Raw genomic sequence first — 27360 nt, forward strand, 5'->3', positions numbered from 1 at the left:
CTGCAACCCTCATGTCTTAGCCTCCCAAGTACTAGGATTATAGGCTTGTGCCACCATGCCCAGTAAAACTTGAGTCTTTAAAGCAGAGTGATGGGATATAAATTCTGCGGCCAGAACATATGGGGGTGGCAGGGAGTCAGAAGCGTATTCCCACGGGGGGTTTAGTGGCAATCTCATTTTCGTAATGCAAAACAAAAAGGCAGTTGCTGGGTGGGATGGAATGATAGAAGACATGACCGAACTTGGAGCAAAGATGGACCCTTCTCCACCTTCCCTGCTGGGAAATACAGGAGCTTTTAAAGGCCGAGGACATGTTAGGGGTAGAAGGAAACATACAATTAGTTCCTGTGGGAAAGCTCTTGTCAGACAAGGTGCGTGGCCCCAAAGGCAGATTGCTCATTGGGAAAGAAACCCTGGTTGGGTGGCGCACACCTGTAATCCCGCTACTGGGGAGGCCGAGACAGGAGGACCACAGGCTCACAATGACTCAGCAGCATAGTGAGCTCAGACACTTACTGAGACCCCATTTCAAAACAAATAATTTTTCAAAAGGGCTGGGGGTGCGGCTCAGAGGCAGAAATGCCCTGGGCTTAATCTCCAACACCAAGAGAAAAAGGGGGGGGGGGAGAGAAAAAAGAAATCCCAACTCCTAAAAAGGAAAACAAAAAGCCCATCTCTTTTCCTGGAGGGAAAGAGGTGGCCTCAGAATCTGGCCCACAGCCACACCCTAAGGAGTTAACATGACCCCAACGTATGCCCCCAAAAATATATATATATTAAATATATATATTAAACGTATGCATACTTTCTCTCTCTGAACCTCTCTGGCTCCGCTCTCTCTCTCTCTCTCCCTCTTCTTCCCTCCCTTCCTCATTTCCTCCCTTTCCTCTCCTTCCTGCCGTCCTTCCTCCCGCCCCCCCCCAACACACGTAGCTCTGCGGTCACCGAACTGCCTGGCTAACGTGCAGAGCACTGTGGTGAGCCACTCTCTGGGTCTTAGCGATGAGCTGCCCTGCCTGCGACCGCCCGTGACACCTATGTCCTTCTCATAGGTACGCGAGGGTCGAGTCAGGCCTGAATTCAAATCTGAATTGTCACGGGACAGTGGGCTTGAGTTTCCTCATCGGTAGGAAGAGGAGAGTTCCTACTTCATAGGGTGGTTGGAAAGATTAGGGGAATAGTATTTAAAGGCTTATACACACAATGTACTTGATATCTATTAATGCCCTTTTGCACAGAGGTCAAGAACCACTCAGGCTCTCCTTAGACACCCAGAGCCTTATTTCGGAGATGGGTTGCTTAGGGCCCTGGTTATTTATTTCTGAAAACTAAATGATGGTATTAGATGTGAAAGACTCCAGAAGCCCTTGTCAGGGGACATCCCCCCTCGCACCGGTGTGAAGGGCCCTGTCCTCCGTGAGCTAGCAGCAGGGCCACTGGATGCAGGAGCGAGATGGGCACCGCTGCTCAGAGGCCTCCGTTCTCTCCTTGGGCGCCATGGGAAAGGAGGCTTCCCTGCAGGTTAGGGTGGGACAGTGGCGCCATCGCCACTCCGCTCCTTGCTCCTCGAGCCAAGCGGAGAAGGAACTGCAGAAAGTCAGGCCCCGAGGCAGGGCAGCCTGAGAAGCAATGAATGCAGCCTGTACCAAGCGAGCAAGCTTTATTGAAACACATTCGTGTGAGGGGTGGGAAACAAGAGAGCGAGCGTTACAGCCCAGGAGCCCAGGAGCGGGGTGGGCTTCACGTTACAGTCCCAGCCCCGCCCGAAGAGTCTTCCCAAACACTGCTTCATCTCATTCCCGAATACCCCAGAAAGCAGCCTCGGTGCCTCGATTGCGCGTGGAAGTCCGCTAGTGCCACTCTAGTGAAAGGGATTGCTTCTCGGAAGCCGACTCCCTCCACACGACTTTGGGCAGAGTACGCTGGTAAGAATAAAAAGGTCTGATGGGAAGAGGGAATGAATACCAAGACATGACAGCTCACCAGAACTCTCTCTGGAGAGCCTGCCACACAGTGCAGCTGCGACGCACAGGTCAAATTTAGGAAAGAAGAGAACAAATGGGAACGAAGCATTCCGTAGGAAGGTCGAAGGCCTGGGGGAGCCTCTGTCCACGGTGCCTCGGGGCACTAAGAGCCCCGGCCTGGGGAAACGCTGCCCGGCAGGTGCAGGCGATCCTTGACTCTTCGGGCGAACACAGAGGTATCTGGACCATACTGTATGTGGCAGCGCACCCTGTCACCCACACTGAGAAAGCTGTGCTACACCAGAGTGAAGACCGCGGTCTGTCATTAGGGAAGCGAGGCGCTCTCTCTCCAACACCACCGTGCCCATTTGAAAATGCAGGGGACCGGCCTGGGCTGGGAGACACTTCAGCCTTGGTCCCTCGGGTCCTCCGGGGTCAGCCAGGGCTCCCTGGGCATGTTCATGACTCCGGCAAAAGGTCTGTAGCTAGTTCAAGTGCTTTCCCAATGCACCTCCATTAGGAGGGCTCCCCGGGGGTCTAGTAAAGGGTCTGGAACTGAAAGGAGCTGGGGACTTTTCTTAGCAGGTCAAGGGAAACCATCACACTCGAGCCAAGGGGGAACTCCGTTAAATGAAGGCAAGTTAAAAGCTAAGTTTTAGGAATTTGTCAAGGTGAGATGAGCTAACGGTGTAACTTGGAGAGGAAGGAGAGGGCCTCCCCTGTTTTGTGACCCAGCTCTGCTTCCCAGAGCCGTGGCCTCAGCTGGGGCACACCTTGAGCTACAGACTGAAACCGAAGGCACGGGTAGCCAGCGCTCCCCGGGGAAGGACGGGCAAGGCTAGCGAGGCGGCAGAAAGCTCTTTTAAAGGACTTTTCAAAGTTAGCGAACCCTCATACAGATACAAGCCCGAACAGACTTGAACACACACTGGATTATGCACGAATCAAACCACTTTGAGGAGACTCTGATTCTTGAGCTGCTTTTACAAAGGGGAGAAGCCTGCATCAGTCTAGCTAGCCTAGTGAGATTTGCAGAAACACGTTTGCACACACAACCCCCCCACACACACACACAAGTGTTAAATTAGGAATCTCGCTGCTTCCTCTGATGCGCCCTGGCCAGGGCTGGGCGCACACGACCGACCGCGGACTCAGGAGCCCGCTTTCTGCTTGGCCATGGAGGGGCGGAGCTGCAGCGTCCCTTCAGCCCAGGACCCCGGGTACTGTCGCATCTTCTGCCACAGGCTGACTTCTTCTCCGGTGGAATCCATCCAGTCCACAGCTTCTCCGTGGCTGATCCCTGAGGAGAGCGCCAGAGCACCAGGCTGAGCCGGGGGGGGGGGGGCTACGTGGGGAGGGGCTGTGCCCAAGACAGTGCGCTGTAGGTGCTCCCGGGATCCTGCACAGATACTTCTGTGCTCCTGAGAGTATCAGGACACCGGGCCGATGAAACGGGACTCCATATGGCGCCTACGCACTAGGGACTTTTGATTCAGGGGCCATTATTACAGGGCTCTGGTGTCTGGCGCCTCATGCCACACCTACTGCCCTTCTGTTATCACCAAATTATATATATATTGGTGGTACTGGGGATGGAACCCTTCTACCTCCGGGCTATACTCCCAGACCTATGTTTTTATATTTTATTTGGAAACAGGGTCTCAAGCCAGCGAGGCTGGCTTCAAACCTGCATGATCCTCCTGTCTCCACCTCCCAAGCGTGGAGATTACAAGTGTGCGCCACCACGCCCAGCTATATATATATATATTTTTTTTTTTTAATTGAACGCTGGTCAGGCGTGGTGACACATGCCTACAATCTCAGTACTTGGGAGGAGTATGGGTAACTTAGCAACACCGTCAGCAACTTAATAGTACTGGGATGGAGCCCAGGGCGCTCTACCTCCGAGCTATGCCCCAGCCCTATGCTTTTATTCTTTATTTTGAAACAGGGTCTCACTGAGTTGCAAAGGGCATAAGTAGCTGAGGCTGTCAGCCAACCGAGATTCTCCTGTCTCAGCCTCCCAAGGACTGGGATCACAGGTTTGTACCACCACGCCTGGCTGACCCTCAGCAACTTAGCGAGACCTTGTTTCCGAAGAAAAAATTAGAAAGGAGCTGGGCATGGTGGCACATGCATGTACTCATAACTTGGGAGGCTGAGACGGGAGGACTACAGGTTGGAGGCCAGCCTCAGCCATTTAGCAAGACCCTCACCAACTGAGCGAGACCTTGTTTCAAAATGAAAAATAAAAAGGGCGAGGGGTACAGCTCAGAGGTAGAATGTCCCCGGGTTCAATCTCTACTACCCAGAAGAAAAAAAAAAGACAAGGCAGGATGGAGGGGCGCCCTCACCGGTGCCGACGCCCAGCCTGACCCCTCCCAGGAAGTCGTTGCTGGCCAGGGGCTCCCGGTCCCACACGGTCAGTTCCAGGCACACGTGCTGCAGCTCCTCCGGCCTCACCCCGCTGTACACGAACGTATGGTTGTAGTGGGGGTTCAGGGTCTTCTTCATCACCGGCGTTTTCCGCTTACTGGCCTTGTTCCTCATGGGAAGGAGGTATCTGGCCAAGGGCAGAGAGGAATGAGCCTTTTGGGGCCGCCAGCACCTGTGTGCAGTCCCCTTCCCTTGCCCTGCGCCTCGAAGGCGAGTCGGCACCAGCCCCGCGCGCGCACGCCCTCCTCCCGCCGCTCACTCGACAATTCACCTCCTTCAATTCCTCCAACCTGGAGAGAAAATGAATACAGGATTAGTCGGGCTGTCGTCTGTGTCTATCAAAGGTGCATTTTAAAGATTTGGTTCTACTGGTCTTGTGTCAGGTAAACAAAACACTATCTACAGGCTTGGCCGGACGTGATTTGCTTGCAAGCTCAAGTCCGTGAGTGATGTATGATACGAGGAAGGCCAGCACTGCTTAAAACTGACGGGGAGTCCAGCGTGGTGGCGCACGCTTGTGATCCCAGCATTCGGGAGGCCGAGACTGGAGGATCATGGTTTGTGGCCAGCCTCGGCTACTTAAGCCTTTGGCAACTCGGTGACACCCTGTTTCAAAATAAAGACTAAACAACTGGGCTGGGGTGGAGCTCAGAGGTCGAGTGCCCCTGGGTTCCATCCCCAGACTCCCCCACACACAAAAAAGCGCTGACAGGGAATCAAGTAATTAAAGTTAGAATACCAGAGCGACACGGCCATGGCCGTGTTTACACAATTCTCAGTTATGGAATCAGCTGCCCCTTGACGGGGATGGGTAAAGAAAACGCAGTATGTACACAACGAACTCCTCAACATAAAGATCAGAACGCTGTCCTCTGCGGGAAAACGGCTGCTAGGGAACTGCACGCTAAACGAGGCCGGCCAGGCTTAGACAGTCAAGGCGCCCGCGTTTCCTCTCAGGTGCGGAAACCAGAGAGAAAGAGGAAACACGGGGGGCTTGCGATGCAGGGAGAGGGCAGAGCGGTAGAGCAGCGGAGCGAGGGGAGCGCGAGGAAGGAGCCGCTGGGACGCGCACATCCAAGATGGAGGCCAACCTCGAAGATGGAGGCCAACCTCGCCGAGCGGGGCAGCAAGGGAGGAGGAGGACAGAGCGGGATCCAGAGGGAGGCGCTGTGTGCGCATGTTGTTATCACTTTGACCCTCGCTCTGATAGCTAATCGCAGTGCACTAACAAAGTATTTGACAAATTATGGGCAAGAGAGCGCCAAGTCCCCAGAGTCCACCCGGTCGGGAGGCGCAAGCTTAATTGCGAGCAGGAGCCTCGTGTTCGAGTCACAGCCCAGTTGCAACTGAGTTCAGGCCCAGGGCGAAGGTGGCGGTGGGTTCTCCCAGCAGCCAATTTCAGGAACAAAGTTGTTGCTGGGATCGGTAGGTGCACAAGGATGGTACCCACAGAGAAAGGGGAAACTGGGTCCCTCTCTTCTGGGACGCTTCGGTTGGCGCCAGTCCAGGGACTCACCCTTTGACAAAGCTGTCTGAAGTCCCTCCTGATTTGGCAGCCGTCAGGTTCTTGGCTTCTTTGATCCACACCTGGAGCTCTCCCCCTTCCCCGCCTTTACCTGCAAGGGAGGCCGGCGCAGTGAGTGGGCCGCACGGCTCAGGCAAGCGCTCCCCCCGCACTCTGCTCAAGACCTGGGTCTCTCAAACCGGTGCTCCGTCTGTCTGTCTCAGCTTCCCAAGCGTGTGCCACGTGCCCGGCCACCATTCTTCGCTGCATCCTTTAAACGGTGACTGCGCCCTGAGGTCAGATCCTCCCCTCTCTTCTCCAGGCACTCTACACCCCCCTTGAGCTGCTCGCTCATCCCAAATCTTCTTGCTCAAAGTTTTTTTTTTGTTTTGTTTTGTTTTGTTTTTGTTTTTGTTTTTTTTTGCAGTACAGGGAATGGAACCCAGGGGCATTCTACCTCCGAGCTACACCCCCAGCCCTACTTTTTATTCTTTATTGTGAAACCGGGTCTCACTGAATTGCAGAGGGCCTAAGTAGCTGAGGCTGTCCTCGAACTGTGATCCTCCTGTCTCAGCCTCCCAAACGCTGGGATTACAAGCGTGCGCCACCACGCCGGCTTCAAAGTATCTTTAAAACCCTGTTTTCCCATGGCTGCCGATCTGGCTGAACTTCTTCCATTCAAGGGCAGTTGGCCTCAGCCTCATCTCTAATCCCCGCCCTGTTCCTACATAAGCAAACGTACCCTGCGCCAGCCCCGCTGAAATAAGGGTCTCACTCCCACGCGCGCACAGCTCCATGTTTACCAGGCCGTTTTTACCCTGTGCTCGCGCTGTGTCCACCTCGGGGTACATTCTCCTCCCCTGCTTGCCTTCTTTCTCTCTCTGGTCAAACCTGAAGGTCCAGTTTCTACAGTAATTCCCCTACCGGTGCTCTCAAGTGTATCGCATAAAACCGATCACTCCTGTATCTGGTCCCCTTAGCACACGACTGCCTTTCTTGGTAAACTAGCGTCCTCACTAGCGTGCAAAGGCCACGTCCTTCACACCTCTGCAGTCACCAGCCAGCGTCCGGCACGCTGACCGACTCCGCCTCAGCCTCCGACGTCCAGTCTCACTTCGCACCCTTTCCAAAGACCACTCAGCCTCAAAATAGCCGTTCTCCTTTGCCCGCCTACTGGCTCGCCACAGCGACCCGGCTCGGCAGCCTGAAGTAACGCTCTTTAAGAGGGCCGCCGCGAGAGAGGGCGCGCACAGAGGGACCATCGCTGGGATCTCACTCCAATGGACAGTCGTGTTGCACTGACAGAACCAGCCACACAGAGCCGCTGCATAAGTGCGGGTATCACTTTGAACCATGTGTTTAAAATGTTTTGCGGTACTGGGAATTGAACCCAGAGGCATTCTACCTTCGAGCTACAACCCCAGCCCAATTTTATTCCTTATTTGGTAACAGAGTCTCACTAGGTTGCCGAGTCTCACTACTTGCTGAGGCTGTTCTTGAGCCTGTGATCCTCCCATCTTAGCCTCCCAAGTACTGGGATTACAGGGGTGCACCACCATGTCTGGCAGTGTGTGTGTGTGTGTGTGTGTGTGTGTGTGGGGTACTAAAAATTGAACTCGGAAGCTATACCCCTAACCCTATTTTTATTCCTCATTTTGAAAAAGGGCCTCACCAAATTGCAGAGGGCCTCGCTAAGTAGCTGCAGACTTGCCTCAAACCTGTCATCTTCCTGTGATCTCAGCCTCCCAAGTACTGGGGTTACAAGGGTGTGCCATCACGCCCGGTTCATATCGGGCTTTTGAGTCATATTATGATGCATAATAATAGTGCACCAATAAATCCTAAAAAAGAATGCCAAAACGAAGGCATCCCCTTCTAGTTGAATGCAGAGAAGGCTTGCTCAGTAAAGGAACATTGCCTAGAAGGTCCAAGAACATCCTGGTCTGGTGTCTTCAATCGTGCCAATACCACCCTCACTTACCCAGCTCCTAGACGGAAGACTGAGCAAAGATCCAGGCCCCCCAAAACTCACTCTGTTTCCGATCACTTCCAACGGGGAGTTTGGAGGCTGGGACGTACTTCAGGGAAACCACCAGGTCTCCCTTGTGTGCCGGGCCGCCGCTTGGGGACTCGGCGCTGACCTGAAACACAGGGGGAGCCGACAGGGCAGGGCAGGCTTCTCAGCGATTGTAGGGACCTCTCCTTAAAGGCCGAAAGTGACTGTCAGGAAGGATCCTTCTCCCACACATACCATCCAGGGTCCCTAGACCATCTAGGTCATGGCAGCCATGAGCTTCCTTTTAATTCACTGGGGACTGAACCCTGGGATAGTTGACCTCTGAGCTACACCCTTAGCTCCATTTCAGGGTGTTTTTTGTGGTACTGGAAATGGAACCCAGGGCCATTCTACCTCCGAGCTCTATGTATCCCCAGCCCTGTTTTTTATTCTTTATTTTGAAACAGGGTCTCACTGAGTTGTAAAAGGCCTCACTAAGTAGCTGAGGCTGGCCATGAACCCAGATCCTTCTGTCTCAGCCTCCCGAATGCTGGGATTACAAGCGTGTGCCACCACGCCCGGCTGGATCAATTTCGTTTTTTATTCTGAAACCAAGCCTAGTCACTAGGTTGCTGACGGCCTCACTAAGTTGCAGAGGTAGCAAGAACCCACAATCCTTCCGTCTCGGCCTCCCAAGCACTGGGATTACAGATGTGCGCCATCTATAATGTGGCCCAGCCACAGGCTTCTACGGCAGTTTCTTCCAGAGCAGATATGGAAGAACCCACGAAGGTGCTTCTGCAATCCCCATTACTGTGCCGTTAGTGGCTACACTTACCAGATGCCAATACACAAACCCACAAAGCGCTGCCCCTTGGTGAGGAGTCTGGCTAGCAGTATTGTTAGGAATCGGCCCGAAGGGGCAAGGCTCTGAGTGCCAGTCCACATAGGGAGGCTTACGGAGTGCTTAGAAGGCCTCCGCGTGCATAGGGCACCAGTGAGCAGGAGCTCAGCCTTGGGGGTGGCTTCCATCTCTGATGACCAGGTGTACGGAAGGACAGGTAGACAGCCACGGCAGAAAGGAAAACTCAGTTGTGCTTTCTCCGATAGCACCTGGCAGACAGCCATCCTGAGACAATGTGACAGGTCAAACAGGAACTGTTCAGCTGGGCGTGGTGGTGCACGCTTGCAATCCTAGTACTTGGGAGGCGGAGACCAGAGGATCACAGGTTCGAGGCCAGCCTCAGCTACTTAGTGAGGCCCTCTGCAACTCAGTGAGACCCTGTTTCAAAATAAAGAATAAAATAATAGGGCTGGAGGTGGAGCTCAGAGGTAGAATGCCCCTGGTGGAGAAAGAGAGAAGAGGAGAGACAGAAGGAAAGGGGTGAGGGACAGAGAAGGAAAGAGAGAGAAAGAGGGAGGAAAGGAGGAGGAGGAGAAAGAACCAGCAAGAGATTGCTGAAATTCCTGTCACGCTCACGCACGCCCGCAGGGGGCGACAGAACTCTGCAGACGACTGTATCGGAAGCCGCTACCGACAGACTGCAGACAATTCTGCTTTAGATCCAAGCTGCAGGCCGAGCTGTTAAAGCAGACTACCTTTCCATGTAAAGGGAGACAATGATCCAGTTTCTTGTCGAGCTTCCAGGAATCCATCTGGACCTCCGCCTCTCCAAGGAAAGTGTTTCTGCCAAAACGACCGTGGTGCCAAACTGAGAACTGCAAGGTCCTCTGGGCCAGCAGGGATTCCGGGATCTCATACTGTGGGGCAGGAGTTCCAGGTGACGCGTTTGTAGTAAACACACACACACGCACACACACACACGATTTTCCAACCCCTACATAACCCAGACTGAGGCTCAGAGTCCTAAACAGCCAGCGACTTGTCTAAGCACGGAGTCTCCTCTCTCAAAGCCTTTATTTATCCCATTTCCCTAACTACCCCGTGCCCTGGGGACACCTGGAGAAGTCATCAAAATCTCGTGGAAAACGTTGTCAAGTGCCGAGTACGATTTGTGGCCACGTGACTGTTTAACTTCGTAACCTCACTTTCTTTACCGGGCCACTGGGATGTGAAGCGATGCCCCGGGACACCTCCAACACGTGCTCCCTGTCCCTGAGGCCGGGCCACCCGCCCCGCTGCGGAGGCAGAGCCACAGGGGCCCGGGATGGCGCCAGCTCTTCGCCCTCCATGCTTACCCTGAGGGTTTCATCATACAGAGGGTTGACGGTGCCCCTTTTGATGCTAGTTTTTCTTTTCCCTTGGCGGGACTTATCAGGCAGAAGGTAGGTCTTCACGTAGCTAGCGAAAACGAGAGTCGCGGTAAGTGCTTTGCTGCCCCGTCTCAGGCCCCCTCTTCCCTGCTCTCCTCCAAGCAGGCCACGAGGAAATGCAGCGTCAAGGATGGCACGTTGCAGCCTCCTGGCTACGCCACTCCTCCTTCCCCGTCCTCCACCTGCGCCCTGCGCCCCGCTAAGCCCAGTGGGAAAGCGCCCGCAGCGCACTCACGGGTTGGAGCGCTTCTTGTTCTCGTCGGCGTAGGCCAGCCGGTGGCACTCCTTCACGTGGATCACCAGCGTCTGCGTTTGCTGCTCAAACTTCAGCGAAAAGGCGATTTTGCCGGTCACCAAGATGTTGCCGAAGTCTCCGGCCTCGCTGTAGATGCTCATCATGCTGCCGATCGTACTCTGAGAGGACGCAGCGCAGGTGTGAGCACGGCCCGGCCCGCAAAGGCAGCAGAGGGACAAAGCCCCCCCCCCCCCCCCCCCGCCGCCGCACTCCTTTCCCCACAGCGCCGCTGCTCCCCATCAGCGCGTGTCTCGCCCGGGCTCTTCGCTGCTTCTCTTTTTCTCCTCCTGGACACACTTTATTGTGAATTTTCATGTGCCCCAAAGGTGGGCAAGGTCTAGAGGCCTTAGCTAAGGCCATTCATGATATAGAATGGAAGCTTAAACATTGGCTAGAAGGGTTTAGCCTTTATTAACGCCCTTATCTCTATCAAAACCTATAGCAAAACCAGGGATGCCTGCAATCTCAATGCCTGGGAGACTGAGATGGGAGGTCACAGGCTTGAGGCCAGCCTCAGCAACCTAGCAAGACTGTTTCAAAATAAGAAAGGGGCGGGGGGGGTAGCTTGGGAGGACGAGAGCTTACCATGGAGGAACTACTCTGCCTGCTACTTCTGGCCAGTTTCTGGCGATGTAACTTCACCAAGTGGTCGATATCCTCCTCCTCTTCTTCCTCCTCCTCCTCCTCCTCTTCTTCCTGGAACGACAAAGAGAAGCTCCGAATGAACAAAAATGGGAAAAGCTTCCATGCTCCTATCTTCTCATATCCAATTCCTTTAGTAGGAACCACAGTTGCTCTGAGGTTTCGTGTGAATAGGTACGCAGAGTATCACTGTTAGATGTCTGCTCACTCCCGGCTTCCTGGCCAGGCCAGAAAGTCCTCTTCCCAATATTGCTATTACTAGCAATGTCACTAAAGTGTACAGGGAAGGGAGGACGGGAACGGCAGGGAAGGAAACCATCAAGAGTGGGTGCGTGTGTGCTGGCATCACACTGAACCTCACTACAACGAAGAATTACGAGGTACTAATAAAATTTTTCAAAAATAAAAGTAGACTAAAGGTATGTCATATTTTACAGGAACTATAACTTTTTCCATTGACTGTCCAATCCAGACATTCCTTTAATCAAAATATGTGTTTATTTGCGCACCCAACCATATATCCGTCAAGGCATTAGAAGGTAAGAGAGCACACAGTGGTTTCCTTTAAGCAAAACAGGAATTGGATTTACTTCCGAAATTTGGGAAATTAAAGATCCATGTTGCCTTTTCCTAAATAATTAAACAGGTTGATTGGAAGTATCAGGTGCCGAGCCGGGCGTGGTGGCGCACGCTTGTAATCCCAGCATTTGGGGGGCTGAGACAGGAGGATCGCGGCTCACGGACAGCCTCAGCTACTTAGTGAGGCCCTCTGCAACTCAGTGAGACCCTGTTTCAATAGAAAGAATAAAAAATAGGGCTGGGGGTGCAGCTCGGAGGTAGAGTGCCCCTGGGTTCCACCCCCAGTACTGCAAAAAAGAAAATATATATATATTAAAAAGTATTCAGTACTGATGCTGATTCTCAACTTAAAGCAAGAAAGCACAGTGAGCAGATGGAACACACGAGCACTCGCCATGTCCACACTGAGGCCGGGGACAGATCTGCTTCTATCTCCCAAGGACCCACTTTCATGATCCGCATCTTCTGGGCGAAGATCCATCACAGATTTCGTGTATTCTGAGAGAAAGACCAAATAGCCAGGTCAAGAGACCTCCTCCTCCCCACACCAGGGGCCCGGGAAGGGGGCTTGGGGCCTCTGCCCTGAGGCACGGGAAGCTACCTGAAGGCCTGAGGAGTTTCCGGGTGTTCTTCTTGAAGAGCATCTCCCCCTCATCAACAGAGCCCACATCCTCACCCCCTGGCTGCGCTTCCTAGGAAGAGATAAGGGGGAGCTCTCAGCAGAGCCGTAGAAAGGAGGGAGAGAGAAAGCGTGAGGAAGGAAACACCTCAGATAGTGCTCTGTCTAAACATGAAGGTATGGTAACACGCATGTGCAGAGAGGGAGGGAAGGGGGGTGGTGCGGGGTGTGGAGGAAGACGCACCCCTTGCCGTGCGTGTGTCTGTTTGTGTCACTTTTAACCTCACCATGATGGATAATTTCAATGCACCGATAAAGTAACAAAGAAGAAATATAATTTTAAAACTATGTGAGCAGGGTGTGATGGCGCACACTGTAATCCCAGTACTTGGGAGGCCGAGACGGGAGGATCATAGGGTCAAGGCCAGCCTCAGCTACTTAGCAAGGCCCTTTGCAACCTAGTGAGACTCTGTTTCAAAATAAAGAATAAAAGATGGGGCTGGGGGTGTGGCTCAGAAGGGGAATGCCCCTGGGTTCCAGCCCCAGCACCGCACACACGCATAAAAGTAGCACAAAGCTGAGTCTTCACATATTACACCAAAAACTTTAGAAAACACTCCCCAGTGAATTGGAAGTAAAATTTGTTTCATTGAATTACTGACTTAAAATTTTCCTGAGCAAAGAAAGAAAGAAGGAAGGAAAGAAGGAATGAAGGAAGAATAGGAGGGAGGGAGGGGGAGGAGGGGCGGGGAGGGGAGGAGAGAGGAAAAGGGAGAAAGAAAGGAAAAATATGAAGGAAGAGAGAAAGGGAAGGGAGGAAGGGGAGGGAGAAAAGAAAATGCCAATAACCTGAAATTTACCTTCCCCTTTTCTGCTTGCGATTTGGGGGCAGACATCTTCTTCCATTCTGGAAAGAGGCCAGATTCACCCAGAGAGTCTCTCCTGGAAGCACATCGACAAGTTATCACCGAGTCTCCCGCTCCTCCTCCTCCTCCACTTGGGACACAAAGCTCTGGCTAGGAAGCAGAGTCGCCTGTTTGGGGTCAGCATAGTAACCAATTCTAGAAGGTTCTTTCACATCTGATTTGCCTCAAAGGCACTGGAAATGAACACAAACACTCACACCCCCGTTGGAATGGGACAGCCGGGCTGGGCTAGGAGGAAGCCTCCAAGCTGTGCGCATGCCCAGAGCCAACCCAACAGAAGTACTACTGAAAGCTTTCTATTGAGAGCCAGCGGCGCACACCTGTAATCCCGGGAGACAGGAGGATCGCAGGTTCAAGACCGGCCTCAGCAACTTAGCAAGACCCTGTCTGAGATTAGAGAATATAAAAATAAAAAGACGCAGTGATAGAATGCCCCTGGGCTCAATCCCCAGTACTACAAAAAAGGGTAAAAAAAAAAAAAAAAAGACTGGGTGAGGTCAGAAGAAACACTGCATTCGACTTCCTGAGGACAGAAACCAAGAATACTTAAGGGATAGGAGACCTGCATCCAGATGCCAGAGAAGACAATGGGGACGGTGGCTGGGCAGAGCGGGGCGGACTGAAATGGGGGTGTGGGGCTCACCTCGAGGTGCTGTCCGAGTCGGCCGTGTAGCTCTCCAGACTCTCGCTCTCGGCCTCCAGCACACTCTTTCCGCTTTTCAGCTTTGGCACCTCAAAGGGCACACTGGAATAAAAACCCAAAGCTGACATTAGAAGGAAGCAGTTCCTAGCTGCTGGTGGCCCACGTCTTCATTCCTCGTACTTGGGAGGCTGAGACAGAAGGATCGCAAGTTTGAGGCTGCTGTGTACTAATGTAGGGAACCAAGTTTTGAAACAAAAAGTGCTGGAGGTGTAGTTCAGAGGTAGAGCACCTTGGGTTTAAACCCCAGTATCACAAAAAAGGAAGGAAGGAAGAAAGAAAAGAAGGAAGGAAGGGAGAGAGGGAGGGAGGGAAGGAGGGGGGGGAGGGAAAAGTCCTCCTACCTCCAGTCAGGCCTCCTTCCAACCCTTCACAAAGGCAACCTGAGTGCTTTTCCTAAAATAAGCATGAGCTGACTTGAAAAATTCTTCAGTGGTTGCCCATTGCTGCTGGGACTCAATTTCAGTTTCTTAGCATGGCACGAAGATCCTTATGATCTGAACTCCACTCGCATCTCCTGCCTTCTCGCTCATCTCCCACTCCAACTCATACTTTATATTCCAGAAAGATGAAGTTCTTGTTCCCCAGAGAGCCCAAAGAGCTCCCTCTTCCCTCTTTTCTCTTCCTAGGATGTTCTTTTCACAATGACCATTTTTACCTACCCCTTCTTGAGGCCAATCCTTGCGTGTCAATTCCTCCAGATCTCTCTCAACACACCCCAAGTCTGGATTAATAACCTTGCTCTCAAAGTACCCTGGTGTGTGTGTGTGTGTGTGTGTGTGTGTGTGTGTGTGTGCATGCGTGTACTAGTAGAGATTGAACTCAGGGGTATTTTACCTTTGAGCTATACCTCCAGCTCTATTCTCTTATTTTATTTTTGTGGTACTGGGAATGGAACCCAGGGACTTTTCTACCTCTGGGCTATACTCCCAGACCTTTTTTATATTTTATTTGGAAACAGGGTCTCACTAAGTTGCTGAGAGCCTCACTAAGTAGCTGAGGCTGGCTTTGAAGCTGCGCCATGCTCCTGTCTCAGCCTCCCAAGCGCGGGGATTACAGGCGTGCCCACCACGCCTGACTCTATTTCTTATTTTGAAACTTGGTCTCGCTGAGTCACCAAGGCTGGCCTTGAACCTGTGAACTTCCTGTCTCAAACTCCCAAGTGCCAGGATTACAGGCGTGCACCAGCATACCCAGGAAGCAGTATGTCTTAAAGATAGCATTGAGAAGACCAGAGTTGTTTTTCAGCTGAATTACTTTAAAGAAGATGAACCTGGGCATGCAGAATGGTGACCCTCACCTCCGACAGTTAGAACACCATTCCTGGGTTCTATGTCAAAGAACTACTGAGAAGCAGAAAAAAGAAAGTGTTCATTCCTCCTTCAATACCTCAAGTACCTTCCCTGGGCCCCCAAGGCCCTGCGCTCCCCTCGTTTCCTCCTCCGACCTCCCTGGCTGCCCCTTCTCAGTCTCCCTCACAGTCCCTCCTCTCTCCCACAACTCAAATATTTGGGATTGTTTCCAGACTCCTTCCCCTAAATGATCTCGTCGAGACTCATGACTTTAAATACCATCCATAAACTGATATGTCCAATGTATCTCTACAGTGCGGACTTGCTTTGCCCACAGCCTCGTCGACATTTCCAACCTAAATGTCTCAACCGTGACAAGTCTAAACCAAAGCCCTGGTCTTACCCCGAACCCACTGTTCCTTCAACCTCACCAAGTGGAAACTCCCTTCTCTCATGTCTCGGGTCAAAAATCTATCAGCAACCCCCCTAGGTCTGTCTCCAAGGATATCCTGGCATCTGTTCAGTTCTATGCCTTCCGCTGACATTGCTCTGGTCCCAACCACAGTCTAACAACTGGGTGGTTATAATAGTTTCCTAATGAACGTCTCCGCTTCTTCCCTTGTCCCGAGACAATCTACCCACCACACAACAGCCAAAATGAGCCCTGACAATACAAAGCCAACACTGAGTTACCATGTGACCCAGCAATTCCACTCCTAACATATACCCCAAAGCACTAAAAAACGCGTTTGTGCAAAAACTTCTACATAAAGATTCATTGGAAATAATGCAAATGTTCATTATAGAGGACTGTATTTAAAATGTTATAGTTGGGTGTGGTGGTACACGTCTGGAATCCCAGTATTTAGGAAGCCGGGACGGAAGGATCACAGGTTTGAGGTCAGCCTCGGCAACTGCAGGAGAACGTGAGCAACTTAATGAGACCCTATTTCAAAATAAACAAAGATTTACAAAGGTCTGGGGATGTATGCCCTGTGGCTCTATCGCCAGAACCCCGAATGCTTTATATCCACTCATGAAATATTATTCATCCATAAAAGAATATGAAGTTCTGATACATGCTGCAGCATAGATGAATCTTGAAAACATTATGTTAACTGACAGAAGTCAAACAAAAATGACCACATGTTGTATGACTCCGTTTGTATGAAACAGAATACAGACTAGGAAAATCCATAGAAATTGAAAGCAAACACAGGGTTGGGGAAATGGTTGCTTAATGGATACAGGGTTTCTTTTAGAGGTGATTAAAATGGTCCAAAATTAAATAGCTGCAGTGATGGCACAGTGTTGAGAAAGTGGCACGCGCCTGCAGTCCCAGCACTTGGGAGGCTGAAACAGGAAGATCGCGGATTCCATGCCCGTCTCAGCGACTTGGTGAGACCCCTTTTCAAAATAAAAATAACAAGGGCTGGAGGTGTAGCTCAGTGGTAGAACACCCCTGGGTTCAATCGCCAGTGCTGCAAAAATAAAGTCTTAACGTACTAACAACTACAGTAGTGAACACTTTAAAACTGTTAAAAGATGACTTGCATTATGCGAATTTTACTTCAGTTTTTAAAAAGAAGAAAACTACGATCACGGCACTGGTCCAGAGCCGTCCTTCTCTTTGGGAGTGAAAGATGGTCCTTCCGGTGTAAACATTTTATATGATCTGTCCCAGCTCCGTCTTCATCTCCTCCCGTGCAGCCACCTGGCAACACTCCCGCAACTCCATTCTTGATTAACCAAAAGTGTCAAACACAAACTTGGGATCTTGATACCTGCCTACAGGATCCTCCCCTAGATATTCGGAAGGTCTGCACCTTTACTGGCTTCGTGACTTTGCGCAAATGTCTCTTTAATAAGACCTGCCCCAGCTATCCCAAGGAAAACAGCACATGTACACAGATATTCCTGCACTCCCTGCCCTTTTGGTCTGCTTCATTTTCTCCATCGCATTTCTCAACATCTGATACGCTGTACGTTTACTTAATCGATTGGGTTTCATGTCCCCTACCCCCAAATCTAAGCTCTCTTTGTATCCACTGGTGTACCCCAGCGCCGGGAACGTTGCCTGCCTCCCAGTAGGCATACGTACCACGCACTAAGTAAATCAACAGACTGATCAATGGACAGGGTGGCAACCAAGTCCATATGGTCTCAGCCGGTAAGGAATGAACTTTTCAAGATGTTACATGATATTTAAGATAGTTCTGTGAAAACAGGCAGCAGGGGTTGAAATTCTAGTGCTCGCAAGAGGGAAAACAGTTGTCATTCCTCGAAAAATGTATTTGCATTGCAGTATCCTTCGCGACAGGGGGCTTGATTTGATTTTTTAAAATTTAACATCATTCTTTCCCCCCTTTACTCCAAAGAAAAAAGAACTCCAAACAGAGTCGTTCCTTTAGAGAGGTCGTTTGGCAATGGCCCGTGGAGAGTGGTTTTTGCTTGTGTGTTTTGCCTACAGATTAATACGTACTGGTCCAGAGCTGATACAAACAACCCCAGGGCAAAAAAGCAATTATTTGACATCTGTGCAATAAAAACTAAACCAGGGCTGGGAGACCTGGCTCTAACTATCTGTATATCTCAGGGAAATCACTTACCCTGCTTCCTTTTCTGTAAAGTGAAGGGTTGAATTAGATTATCTCTGGGGCGCCATCATTATGGAAGAGATCATTTATGGTCACTTAATTTCTTTCCACGTTTAGAATAAATGGCAGTCATCTTGGTCCAATTAGACAAGAGGCCATGCACAGCCAGAAGCAGGAGGTTTCAGAAATTACATTCTGACCAGTGATGTCAGATGTGTTCATCAGTTTCAGCAAATAAAAGCCGTTATTATCCTTATCCACAAAGCAAAAGGGGGCCTCCTAACCTAGAACAGATGGATCACCCACCCAAGGCTGTGTAGATACGATCACGGTACGTACATGCAATGAAACACCAGACAGATATCAAAAGGAACGATGCTTGGTGCCAACATGGGAAGATGCCCATATATTTTTCTATACTTTTTTCTCTTACTCCTTAACTTTAACTGACATAAGTGAGTTGTGTGCTACCTGATGGGTTTTGATGTGTGTGTGTGTGTGTGTGTGTGTGTGTGTGTGTGTAGCCATCACCACACTTATGGAACACATCTATCACTTCCAAAATTTCCTCATGCCCCTTTATAATAATCCTTCCTCCTTACCCCCGTCCCTAGGAAAAGACGGATCTGATTTCTGTCACTAATAGTTTACATTTTCTACATTTTTTATTTTTTGAAGGTATTGAGTATTAAACCCAGGGGAAGTATACTTCTTTTTTTCTGTGTGGTGCTGGGGACGGAACCCAGTGGCGTTTGACCTCCAACCTACACTCCTAGCCCAATTTTTTATTCTTTATTTTGAAACGGTCTCACTGAGTTGCCGAGGGCCTCACTAAGTAGCTGAGGCTGTCCGCGAACCGCGATCCTCTGCTCTCAGCCTCCCAAATGCTGGGATTCCAAGTGTGCGCCACCACGCCAGTATACTTCTGAGCTACACTCCCAGCCCTTTTTTGGTTTTTTATTCTGAAACAGGGTCTTGCTAAGTTGCTGAGGCACTCACTAAGTTTCCGAGGCTGACTTTGAACCTGCGATCCTCCTGTCTCAGCCTCCCAAGTGCTGAGATTCCAGGCATGCACCACCATCCCCAGCTGCATTTTCTAGAATTTTATATAAATGAAAGCATACAGTAGGTACTGTTTGTGTTTGGTGTCGCTGTTCTTCATTACTGTTTTATGATTCATCTGCGCTGCTGCACATATCGATGATTCATTGCATCCCACCGTATAAATGAGCCGCAGTTCATCCGTTTACCTTTGAATGGATGTTTGGGTTGCTTCCAGGTTTAGCTATCACAAATAAAACTGCTGTGAATATTCATGTCCAAGTCTTTGAATGAACATATATTTTTGTTTTTCTTGAGTAAGTACCTAGGAATGGGATGCTGAATCACAAAATAAATACACACTGAATTTTTTAGACCATTGTTCAACTTTTTTTCAAAATGGCTATCTTAGCTGGGTGTGGTGGTGCACACCTGTAATCTCTGTTCTTAGGAGGCTAAGACAGGAGGAATGCAAATTCGAGATCAGCCTCAGTAACTTAGCTAGACCCTGTTTCAAAATTTAAAACAAATTAATAATAAAAGGGCTAGAGTGTAGTTTGGGGGTCAAATGCCCCTGGGTTCAATCCCCATCACCAAAAAAAGGCTATATGATGTTACACTCCCATAAGTAATTTATAAGAATTGATTGTTCTATATCCCTGCCAATGATTGGTATGGTCAAGCTTTTGAATTTTAGCCATTTCACCAGGCATAAAATAGTATTTTATGTGATTTTAATTTGCATTTATCTAATGACTAATAATGTTGAACATCTTTTCATATGCTTATTTGACATCTGTATATTTTCACTGGTGAAATGTCTATTCGAATATTTCCCATTTTCTATGTGATTGTATTATTGTCTTTCATACTTTTTTACTTTACCCATAGATATTTTTTAAAAGAAGCAAAAATTTTAGGGATTTAGCCCACATGTGTTTCATAATTCACATGCCAAAACTAATACCAATAATTTTGGCAGAGCAGTGAGGTTGCTGGAGGACTTAACTTATATATTTCTATACAGTCTTTTTAATATTTTTATGGGTACACTGTAATCATACAGCTTTGTGAGGTTCAAAGTCATACAGACAAACATGCACATAGGTCGTGGTATGTTTGCCTTCAGGCTCTACCCTCCCGTACATAATAGTGGCATAGGTGATAGTGATAATTGGTCAAATTATACTATGCCATATGTGAATATATGTGTATTGTCTTTTAACAATCACATCAGCCACTTGTCATCCCAATCCTTGGGAGGCTCAGCTACTTAGGCCCTCTAAGCAATATATACAAACTGCATGTCCATAATTGATGGGTGGATAAAGAAAATATGGTACATATACACAATAGAACACTATTCAGCCAGAAAACAAATGGAATCCTAGCATTTGTTACAATATGGATAGAACTGAAGACCACTGTGTTAAGGCACAGAAAGACAAATGCCACGTTATCTATAATTTTAGAAAAACCAAAAGAGCTGGGTGTGGTGGCACACATTTGTAATCCCAGTACTTAGAAGGCTGAGACAGGAGGATCACAGGTTCGTAGCCAACCTCAGCTATGAAGTGAAGCCCTCTACAATTTAGTGAGATCCTGTTTCAAAATAAAGAATAAAAAATTGGGCTGGGGGTATAGCTCAGAGGTAGAACACCCCTGGGTTCCATCTCCAGTACTGAAAAAAATATAGAAGAACTGGGTTTGGTGGGACACACTTGTAATCCAAGTACTTGGGAGACCGAGACAAGAGGATCACAGGTTCAAGGACAGCGTCAGCTACTTAGTGAGGCCCTCTGCAATTTAGTGAGATCCTGTTTCAAAAAATAAAGAATAAAAAATAGGGCTGGGGGCGTAGCTGGGTGGTAGAATGCCCCGATTTCAATCCCCATTATTGAAAAAATGCATAAGAAAGGATTTTTTGATGATTTCACCATAAAGAGGCGATATTTTTTTAGGAGTTAGATATGTTTACCCTAATTTGAACATTACACAATGTACACACTTATTGCAATATAACATTGCATCCTATAAATATGTACAATTTTATATATTAGTTATTTAAAACAAAACTGAAATAGAGAGTGAAGAAAAAAGGACACAAGTCCTAGGCTCAGTGTGCATGCAGGAAAAGCCTATAGATTAGGTTGTAAGAGAAGAAAACAGAAGCCATGTTCCGAAGGCCTGCAATGCGGGCCTTCGTGAGTGTGTAAGACACAAACCCAAACTAGCCAGCAGTTTGGTTCTTGAAATGTCTCTGAATCATGTGCAGTTAGTGGGCGAGTGGGCCAGGACCTGTCAAGACACAGGCAGAAGGAAAGAAAATCCAGTCACAATATTTTCTGTAGCAACAAATGAGATGTGGCGATCAGGGGACAGTGGAGTGTACCAAATGGGTACCGAGTCAAAAGACAACATGGCACAGAGTGTCGGTGTTCCAGCCAGGCCTTAGCGATTGGCATATCAGTAGGTGAAATGTGAAAAGGGATCTTGAACTCACGTGGAAGGGAAAGTAGACGGTGGTGAATCCACGGATGAAAACAACGTGAGGTGTCAGGCAACCATGATCATTGCTAACACTGTATTTCCAAGTGACCAGACCCCCCAAAAAGACATAGAATGGATGATTCTTCTTTGGCCACTGTTTGGTACAGTCCCATTTTCAAGTCATGCATATGATCTTTATAGTTTCTAAGGACAAGAATGAAAATGCTCTTTTCTATTAAAAAAAGTAAAATAACATTTAAAAAGAAGTGTATTCAGATACTACATAATGTATTTCAGTCAATGATAGACTGGTGATCCCATAAAATGATCTCGCTTAGTGACATCAGAGCTGTATTCATTTGTACAAGCATGCTCTATGCTGTTCGCCCAGCTGTGAGCCTCCTAACGATCCACTGCTCAGCTGTGTCCCCGTCAACAGACAATGCACGACTGTGCTCGGAGAGCGATACTCAGTCCTTAGACTAAAGTGTAGCCAAGTGTGGGGGTGAGATCAATTGCTTCAAATTAAGATGAGGAAACTGTCCAGAAGAATAACATAACCTATATAAGAGCAAACAAAAGACATGGGTGAATCTTGCCCTACTGAACTGAGCAAGGGGAAATGAAATGAGCTGGCATACAAACAGCCACAGAGGGCAAAGGATGCAAACTCACGACCTGGCCAAAGAAGATTGTCTGGAGCAAAATACAACCCTGAAAAATAAGGAGGTCTCTCATAACTGCTTTCCTCTACAGGGGAGTGTAATATATGGATTTAATATATGGATTTGATACAGAGCAAGAGCTCAAATACAAGATGATAAAATGACAAAATAGGAGAAAAAGAAGATTGAGAAGGAAGAACACTTAATATTGAAGTAAGGTAATTCAAAGTGCTGTATGCATTTATGTCCCTACCACTATTAACGTCACTATGATATGTGATGATAATGCACCAATAAAAGTGTATTTTTAGAAACAGCAAAAGAAGAAGAGGTGGAAGAGGAAAAGAAACAAAATGGTCAAAAAGTAAGTTAACCGCATAGAGAAATGAGTCAGGCTAATCATGGCTAACTGCTTTCATTTCACTTTCTTCTGCATTCTACAGTTTTAAAAAGGACATAAGTGGAGGATAAAAACCCCAATATCCCTGAGGTGGTGCACTTTGTTAATAGAACAGAAAAAATGAGTTCAGCGATATGGTACGGGGAGAAGTTTTCAAGAATGAAAGAACTAGTCACGGTTATACCACCTATCCGGAAAAATGATACAGAAAGACCAGCATTGAGTTATATATTCTTGTTAAGTTGCTGAATTTCAAGGAAAAGAAAAGGAAATATTTGGGCAAATCCAATCACAGGCACAAAAATACACACACCCCCACGCATGCACGTGTGCACACGTGTACAAACACACAGTTACCTACAAGGGAGAAAAACGAGTCAAGCTGGTCCTAGATTTCACAGTTACATTCAGTGGCAGAAGACAATGGAGCAATGTCTACAATATTCTGAGGGAAAGAAAATGTGAACCAAAAATACAATATGCAGCTAAGATGCTGGTCGAGCACACCGGCACTTAGCAGATATTGTTAACATGAAAGAATGCAATCAGTTGCACGCCTGAAGGGACTTTTCATTGACGACATGCAGACGACGAAGAAAAAAACTGAAGAATTCAGGAAGAGAAAAGCCACGGTACACGCGTGGTTGTAAATAGAGTCCTTCAAAGTCTGAAACTAAAACTACACAAACACTTTTTAAAGCTGATGACTTATGATCATGTAACGAAATGTAAATGCTATAAACCCACAGCACAATTCATGGCTGCCAAATTATGGAATCAACCCAGGTGTCCATCAACTGACGAGGAGATAAGGGAAGCGTGGTGTAAATGCACAAGAAAATTGTACTCAGCCACAATGAAGAACGAAATGATGTCGTCTGCAGGAAAATGGATGGAACTAGACAGCGTTGTGCTGAGACCACGCGGTCTCAGAAAGTCAGGGATCATGTGTATTTTTTCATATGCGGAAGCTAGAGAGAAAGTGGGTAACCGAGGGACTTTAGCTAAATGAGGAGAGAGGGCAACGGAAGAGTGGAAGGGGTTGAGGGGGAGAGGTGGGGAGGGGGAAGCGCGAGTGGATGGAGGAAACAGTTCACATAATGCTATGTCCGTACACGAAGGCATCAACACCAATCACTAGCACATACAGGGTGCGGGGGAAAGGGGCCAGGGTGGAGATGGATCTGCAGGGACGCACACCAAGTGCTCTGTGCATGTGCGCTTGTATGGCTCTGAACCTCATTATGATGGGTAACTACAACGTGCCAACCAAAGTATAAAACAAACAGGTGAATGTTATAAACCCTTATAAAAGTGCGTGACAAATCATGGGAATAGGGGAAAGAATTGGGGGCAGAATAAGAAAGCTAATCTCTTCCTCTTTCACAGGAGAGTCCACTGATAATGTATAATATCGCAGCAGACAGATTTAAAAACTGACTGACCACTAACTCCACTCCTAGGTTTCTACCTAAAATAAAAGAAAACATACATACATAAAACTTATAGCAAATGTTCATAGAGTATTCTTAAGGGCAAAAAACTGGAAATAACCCAAGTGTCTATAAACAAATGAAGAGATAAATGTGGAATATACATAATGGGATATTATTTAACAACAAAAAAGAATGACGTACCAATAAATGCTATAACATGGATGAACCTTAAAAACATTATGTTAAAGAAAGAATTCATGGCCAGCCTCAGCTACTTAGTGAGGCCCTTTACAACTCAGTGAGACCCTGTGTTTCAAAATAAAGAATAAAAAATAGGGCTGGGGGTGTGGCTCAGAGGTAGAATGCCCCTGGGTTCCATTCCCAGTATGAAAGAAAGAAAGAAAGAAGAAAGAAAGAAAGAAAGAAAGAAAGAAAGAAAGAAAGAAGGAAAGAATTTAGCCACAAAGAACCAAATATATGTAGTTCCCTTTATGTGGATTGGTAAAGACAGAATGACAGTAAGTAGATTAATGATTGTTTAAGGACAGATAAGATAGAGAGATTGGGGGAGGGTAATAGCAACAGGGCATAGGGTTTCTTTTTAAGGTGATGACGATGTTCAAAAATCAGTTGAGGTTATGATCATACAACTCTGTGCATATACTAAAAACCATTACATTCTACACCATAAATTATAACCATGTGGCTCCGTGTATTTACTAGAAACCATTGCATTGTACATCATAAATTCGTGAATTATGATTTATGAATTCTATCTCAATAAACTTGTTAGAAGAACACTAAAAAGTAACTATTCAATGGTTTTCACAGTATTTTTCTTAAGCTTAGAGTGCTGTTAATGACTAGTATCTTTTACAGAAAGAGACAGTTCTCTGAATATTTGCAATTGCACTTATTTCAATTTTTTTATTAAATTCAAGTAAACTAAATGAAATTGTTTTAATTTATTATATCATTGTCTGATGTTCTAGACTTTATTCAATCCCTGTATACAGAGACCGCTGAAATGATTTCACAGTGTGAAAATGCAGTCATAGGGATAGAAGCGCTTTGTAGCTTTCTTCTTCTTTTCTACACTGCTTCAGTTTTTACTAATGTATGGATGTTATTCATTTGTCTTCCAATTGTTCTTAGGAAGTACATGTGCCAAAATGTTACTGTTTCTATGTGGGTGGTGGGATTAGTGTTGAGTTTTTCTTTCTTTATTCTTGTTCTTTTCTGCACTTTCCAAAATGTTCCGTGATGAACATCTATTATTTGGGGAGCCAAGGAAAGTCAAAAGAATAATAAAAGAATAGGCCGAGACTGGAGGACGGCGGTTCGCGGCCGGCCTCAGCTGCTTGCCCTCCACAACTCAGTGAGACCCTGGTTCAAAATAAAGAAAAATAATTGGGGAGGGGGTGTAGCTCGGAGGTCAAATGCCCCTGGGCTCCATCCCCAGACCTGTAATAATAATAATAATAATAATAATAATAGAATTAAAGGCTGTTGTAGCATTTCTTAAGTCACTACGGGGTTCTCACCTGGACTCCTTCTGTTGCTCCTGAATGATCTTTCTTCCTGGCCAGATATCGCCCATCTGTGTCTGATGGACAGACTGCCCCAGGGTCTCTCTCTTATTAACTTCAAGACAAACAAAAGCATGTCAGGGTGATGATGAAGAGGGCAGGAAAGGGCAACAACCCTCACAGCCTCTCCCCCAACGCGCCACCACTGCAGAAGGCCTGGAGACGCCATCTTTTGCAGTCCCTCAAAGTAGCTGAGCCCGTGAAGGTAAGACACCACCAGTGGGTCTGTATGAGGTTAAGGCCTGCTGGGGACCATCTGCAGAGGCCCAGTACCTGGAGGCTGGCGACGCAGGGACATCCTGATTATCTCACTGCCTGTGCGGTAAGTGAAGCGATTCACTTTCTGGTCATAAAACCAGTCTCCAGTTGCTTTCTTCAGCTCTCTGGGAAGGAATAAAAGTGAACAACAGATGGGTTGTAGGGCATATCCCTGTAATCCCAACAAGTCCTGAGGCTGTGACAGGAGGGAGGATCACCAATTCCAGGCCAGCCTGAACAGCTTAGAGAGACCTTGTCTCATAATAAAATTAAATGGGGCTGGGGTATAGCTCACGTGCCAGAGTGCTTGCTATCATATGGAAGACCCTGAGTTCAATCCCTAACACCCCAGAAAAAGAAAGAAAAAGGGGGAGGGGAGAGGGAGAGGAGAGAACATTATGGAAAAAGAATGACTCTTGCCAGGTGCGGTGGCATGTACTTGGGAAGGTGAGACAGGAGGATCACAGGTTGAAGGCCAGCCTCAGCAACGTAGTGCGACTCTCAGCAGCCCAGTGAGAACCAGCCCCAAAGTAAGAACATAAAAAGGGCTGGAGGTAGAATGCCCCTGGGTTCAATCCCCAGGTGTACATGCGCACGTGCACACACACACACACACACACACACACACACACACACACGGGCTGGGGGTGTAGGTTGGAGGTAAAATATTTCTGATTTCTGGTCCAATCTCCAGTCGTCGTCGTCGTCGTCGTCGTCGTCGTCTTCTTCTTCTTCTTCTTCTTCTTCTTCTTCTTCTTCTTCTTCTTCTCTCTCTCTCTCTCTCTCGCTCTCTCTCTCTCTCTCTCTCTCACACACACACACACACACACACACACACACACACACACACACACACAGAATGACTCTTATTCAAACAACAAAAGCCAAGAAGAGCCATGTGCCGCGCAGCCAGCCCCCTGGTTTCTTGGCCGCAGGTGGCACTCACATTTCCTTGGCGCACACCTTGCACCTCCAGGTGCCATTGCTCTCTTGGATGCGGCAGTCCCGACACACCAGGTGGTTGCAGCCCCGGCACGTGTTGGTCTTGGGAGCTAAGCGGCCCAGACTCTCCAGGCAGCGGGCACAAGTGCGATCGCTGTAGTGCTGGCTGCCCCTCTTGGCCCCTTTCCGTTTGATCTCCAGCAGCTCATTCTTCAGTCTCCTGCCAAGACCCCAAAGAAAAGCCCAGGTGAAGGCGGCCTGCGCAGAGCCGACTCCCCAAGGGAACTCCAACAGCCTGCATGCGGGCTCCTGGGAAAGTCAGAGGAGGCTCAGAAGGCAAGGCCTAGAAACCTGGGCGGAAAGCCCGGACCCCGCTCTCTGGAACGCTTACCTAATCCTTTTTTCATCAGCCTTCCGGAGCTCCTCATCGCGCTGGAGAACACTGAGGATCAAATCCCTCTCTACCTCCGACAGAAAAGAGAGGTCTAGTATCTCCGACATGATGATGCCTCCTTCCTCCTCTCCTCTTCTTTCCTCACAGCAGCCCAACAAGGAGAGCTATCGGAGCTGCCTGAAATCAAGGAGCAGTTTTCACACATATGATTTCTTCCAGACAACTCTTTCAATAGGCTACTTCTGCCTTCAGCAAGGCTAAAGAGACAAAGTGTCTGACCTATTTACTATGCCACTCCCACTTGAATCGTGCCCTGAAAGG

The 27360-nt window shown here is 48.3% G+C and overlaps 1 protein-coding gene across 1 annotated transcript; it reads right to left on the reverse strand.

Annotated features, from left to right (window-relative positions):
* Positions 1 to 3115: 3115 nt before the first annotated feature.
* SYTL4 (synaptotagmin like 4) lies at positions 3116 to 27146 on the reverse strand (the record flags this gene model as incomplete). Its single annotated transcript, XM_080718555.1, has 16 exons — positions 3116 to 3264; positions 4319 to 4527; positions 5917 to 6016; positions 7937 to 8045; positions 9500 to 9661; positions 10100 to 10202; positions 10410 to 10588; positions 11055 to 11165; positions 12094 to 12188; positions 12292 to 12382; positions 13170 to 13251; positions 13879 to 13980; positions 25401 to 25500; positions 25719 to 25828; positions 26650 to 26865; positions 27037 to 27146. The coding sequence occupies 16 exons, from the start codon at positions 27144 to 27146 to the stop codon at positions 3116 to 3118; spliced, it is 2028 nt and encodes a 675-aa protein (XP_080574681.1).
* Positions 27147 to 27360: the final 214 nt, after the last annotated feature.

Source organism: Muscardinus avellanarius (assembly GCF_963383645.1).
Source record: "Muscardinus avellanarius genome assembly, chromosome: X".
Taxonomy (NCBI): Eukaryota; Metazoa; Chordata; class Mammalia; order Rodentia; family Gliridae; genus Muscardinus; species Muscardinus avellanarius.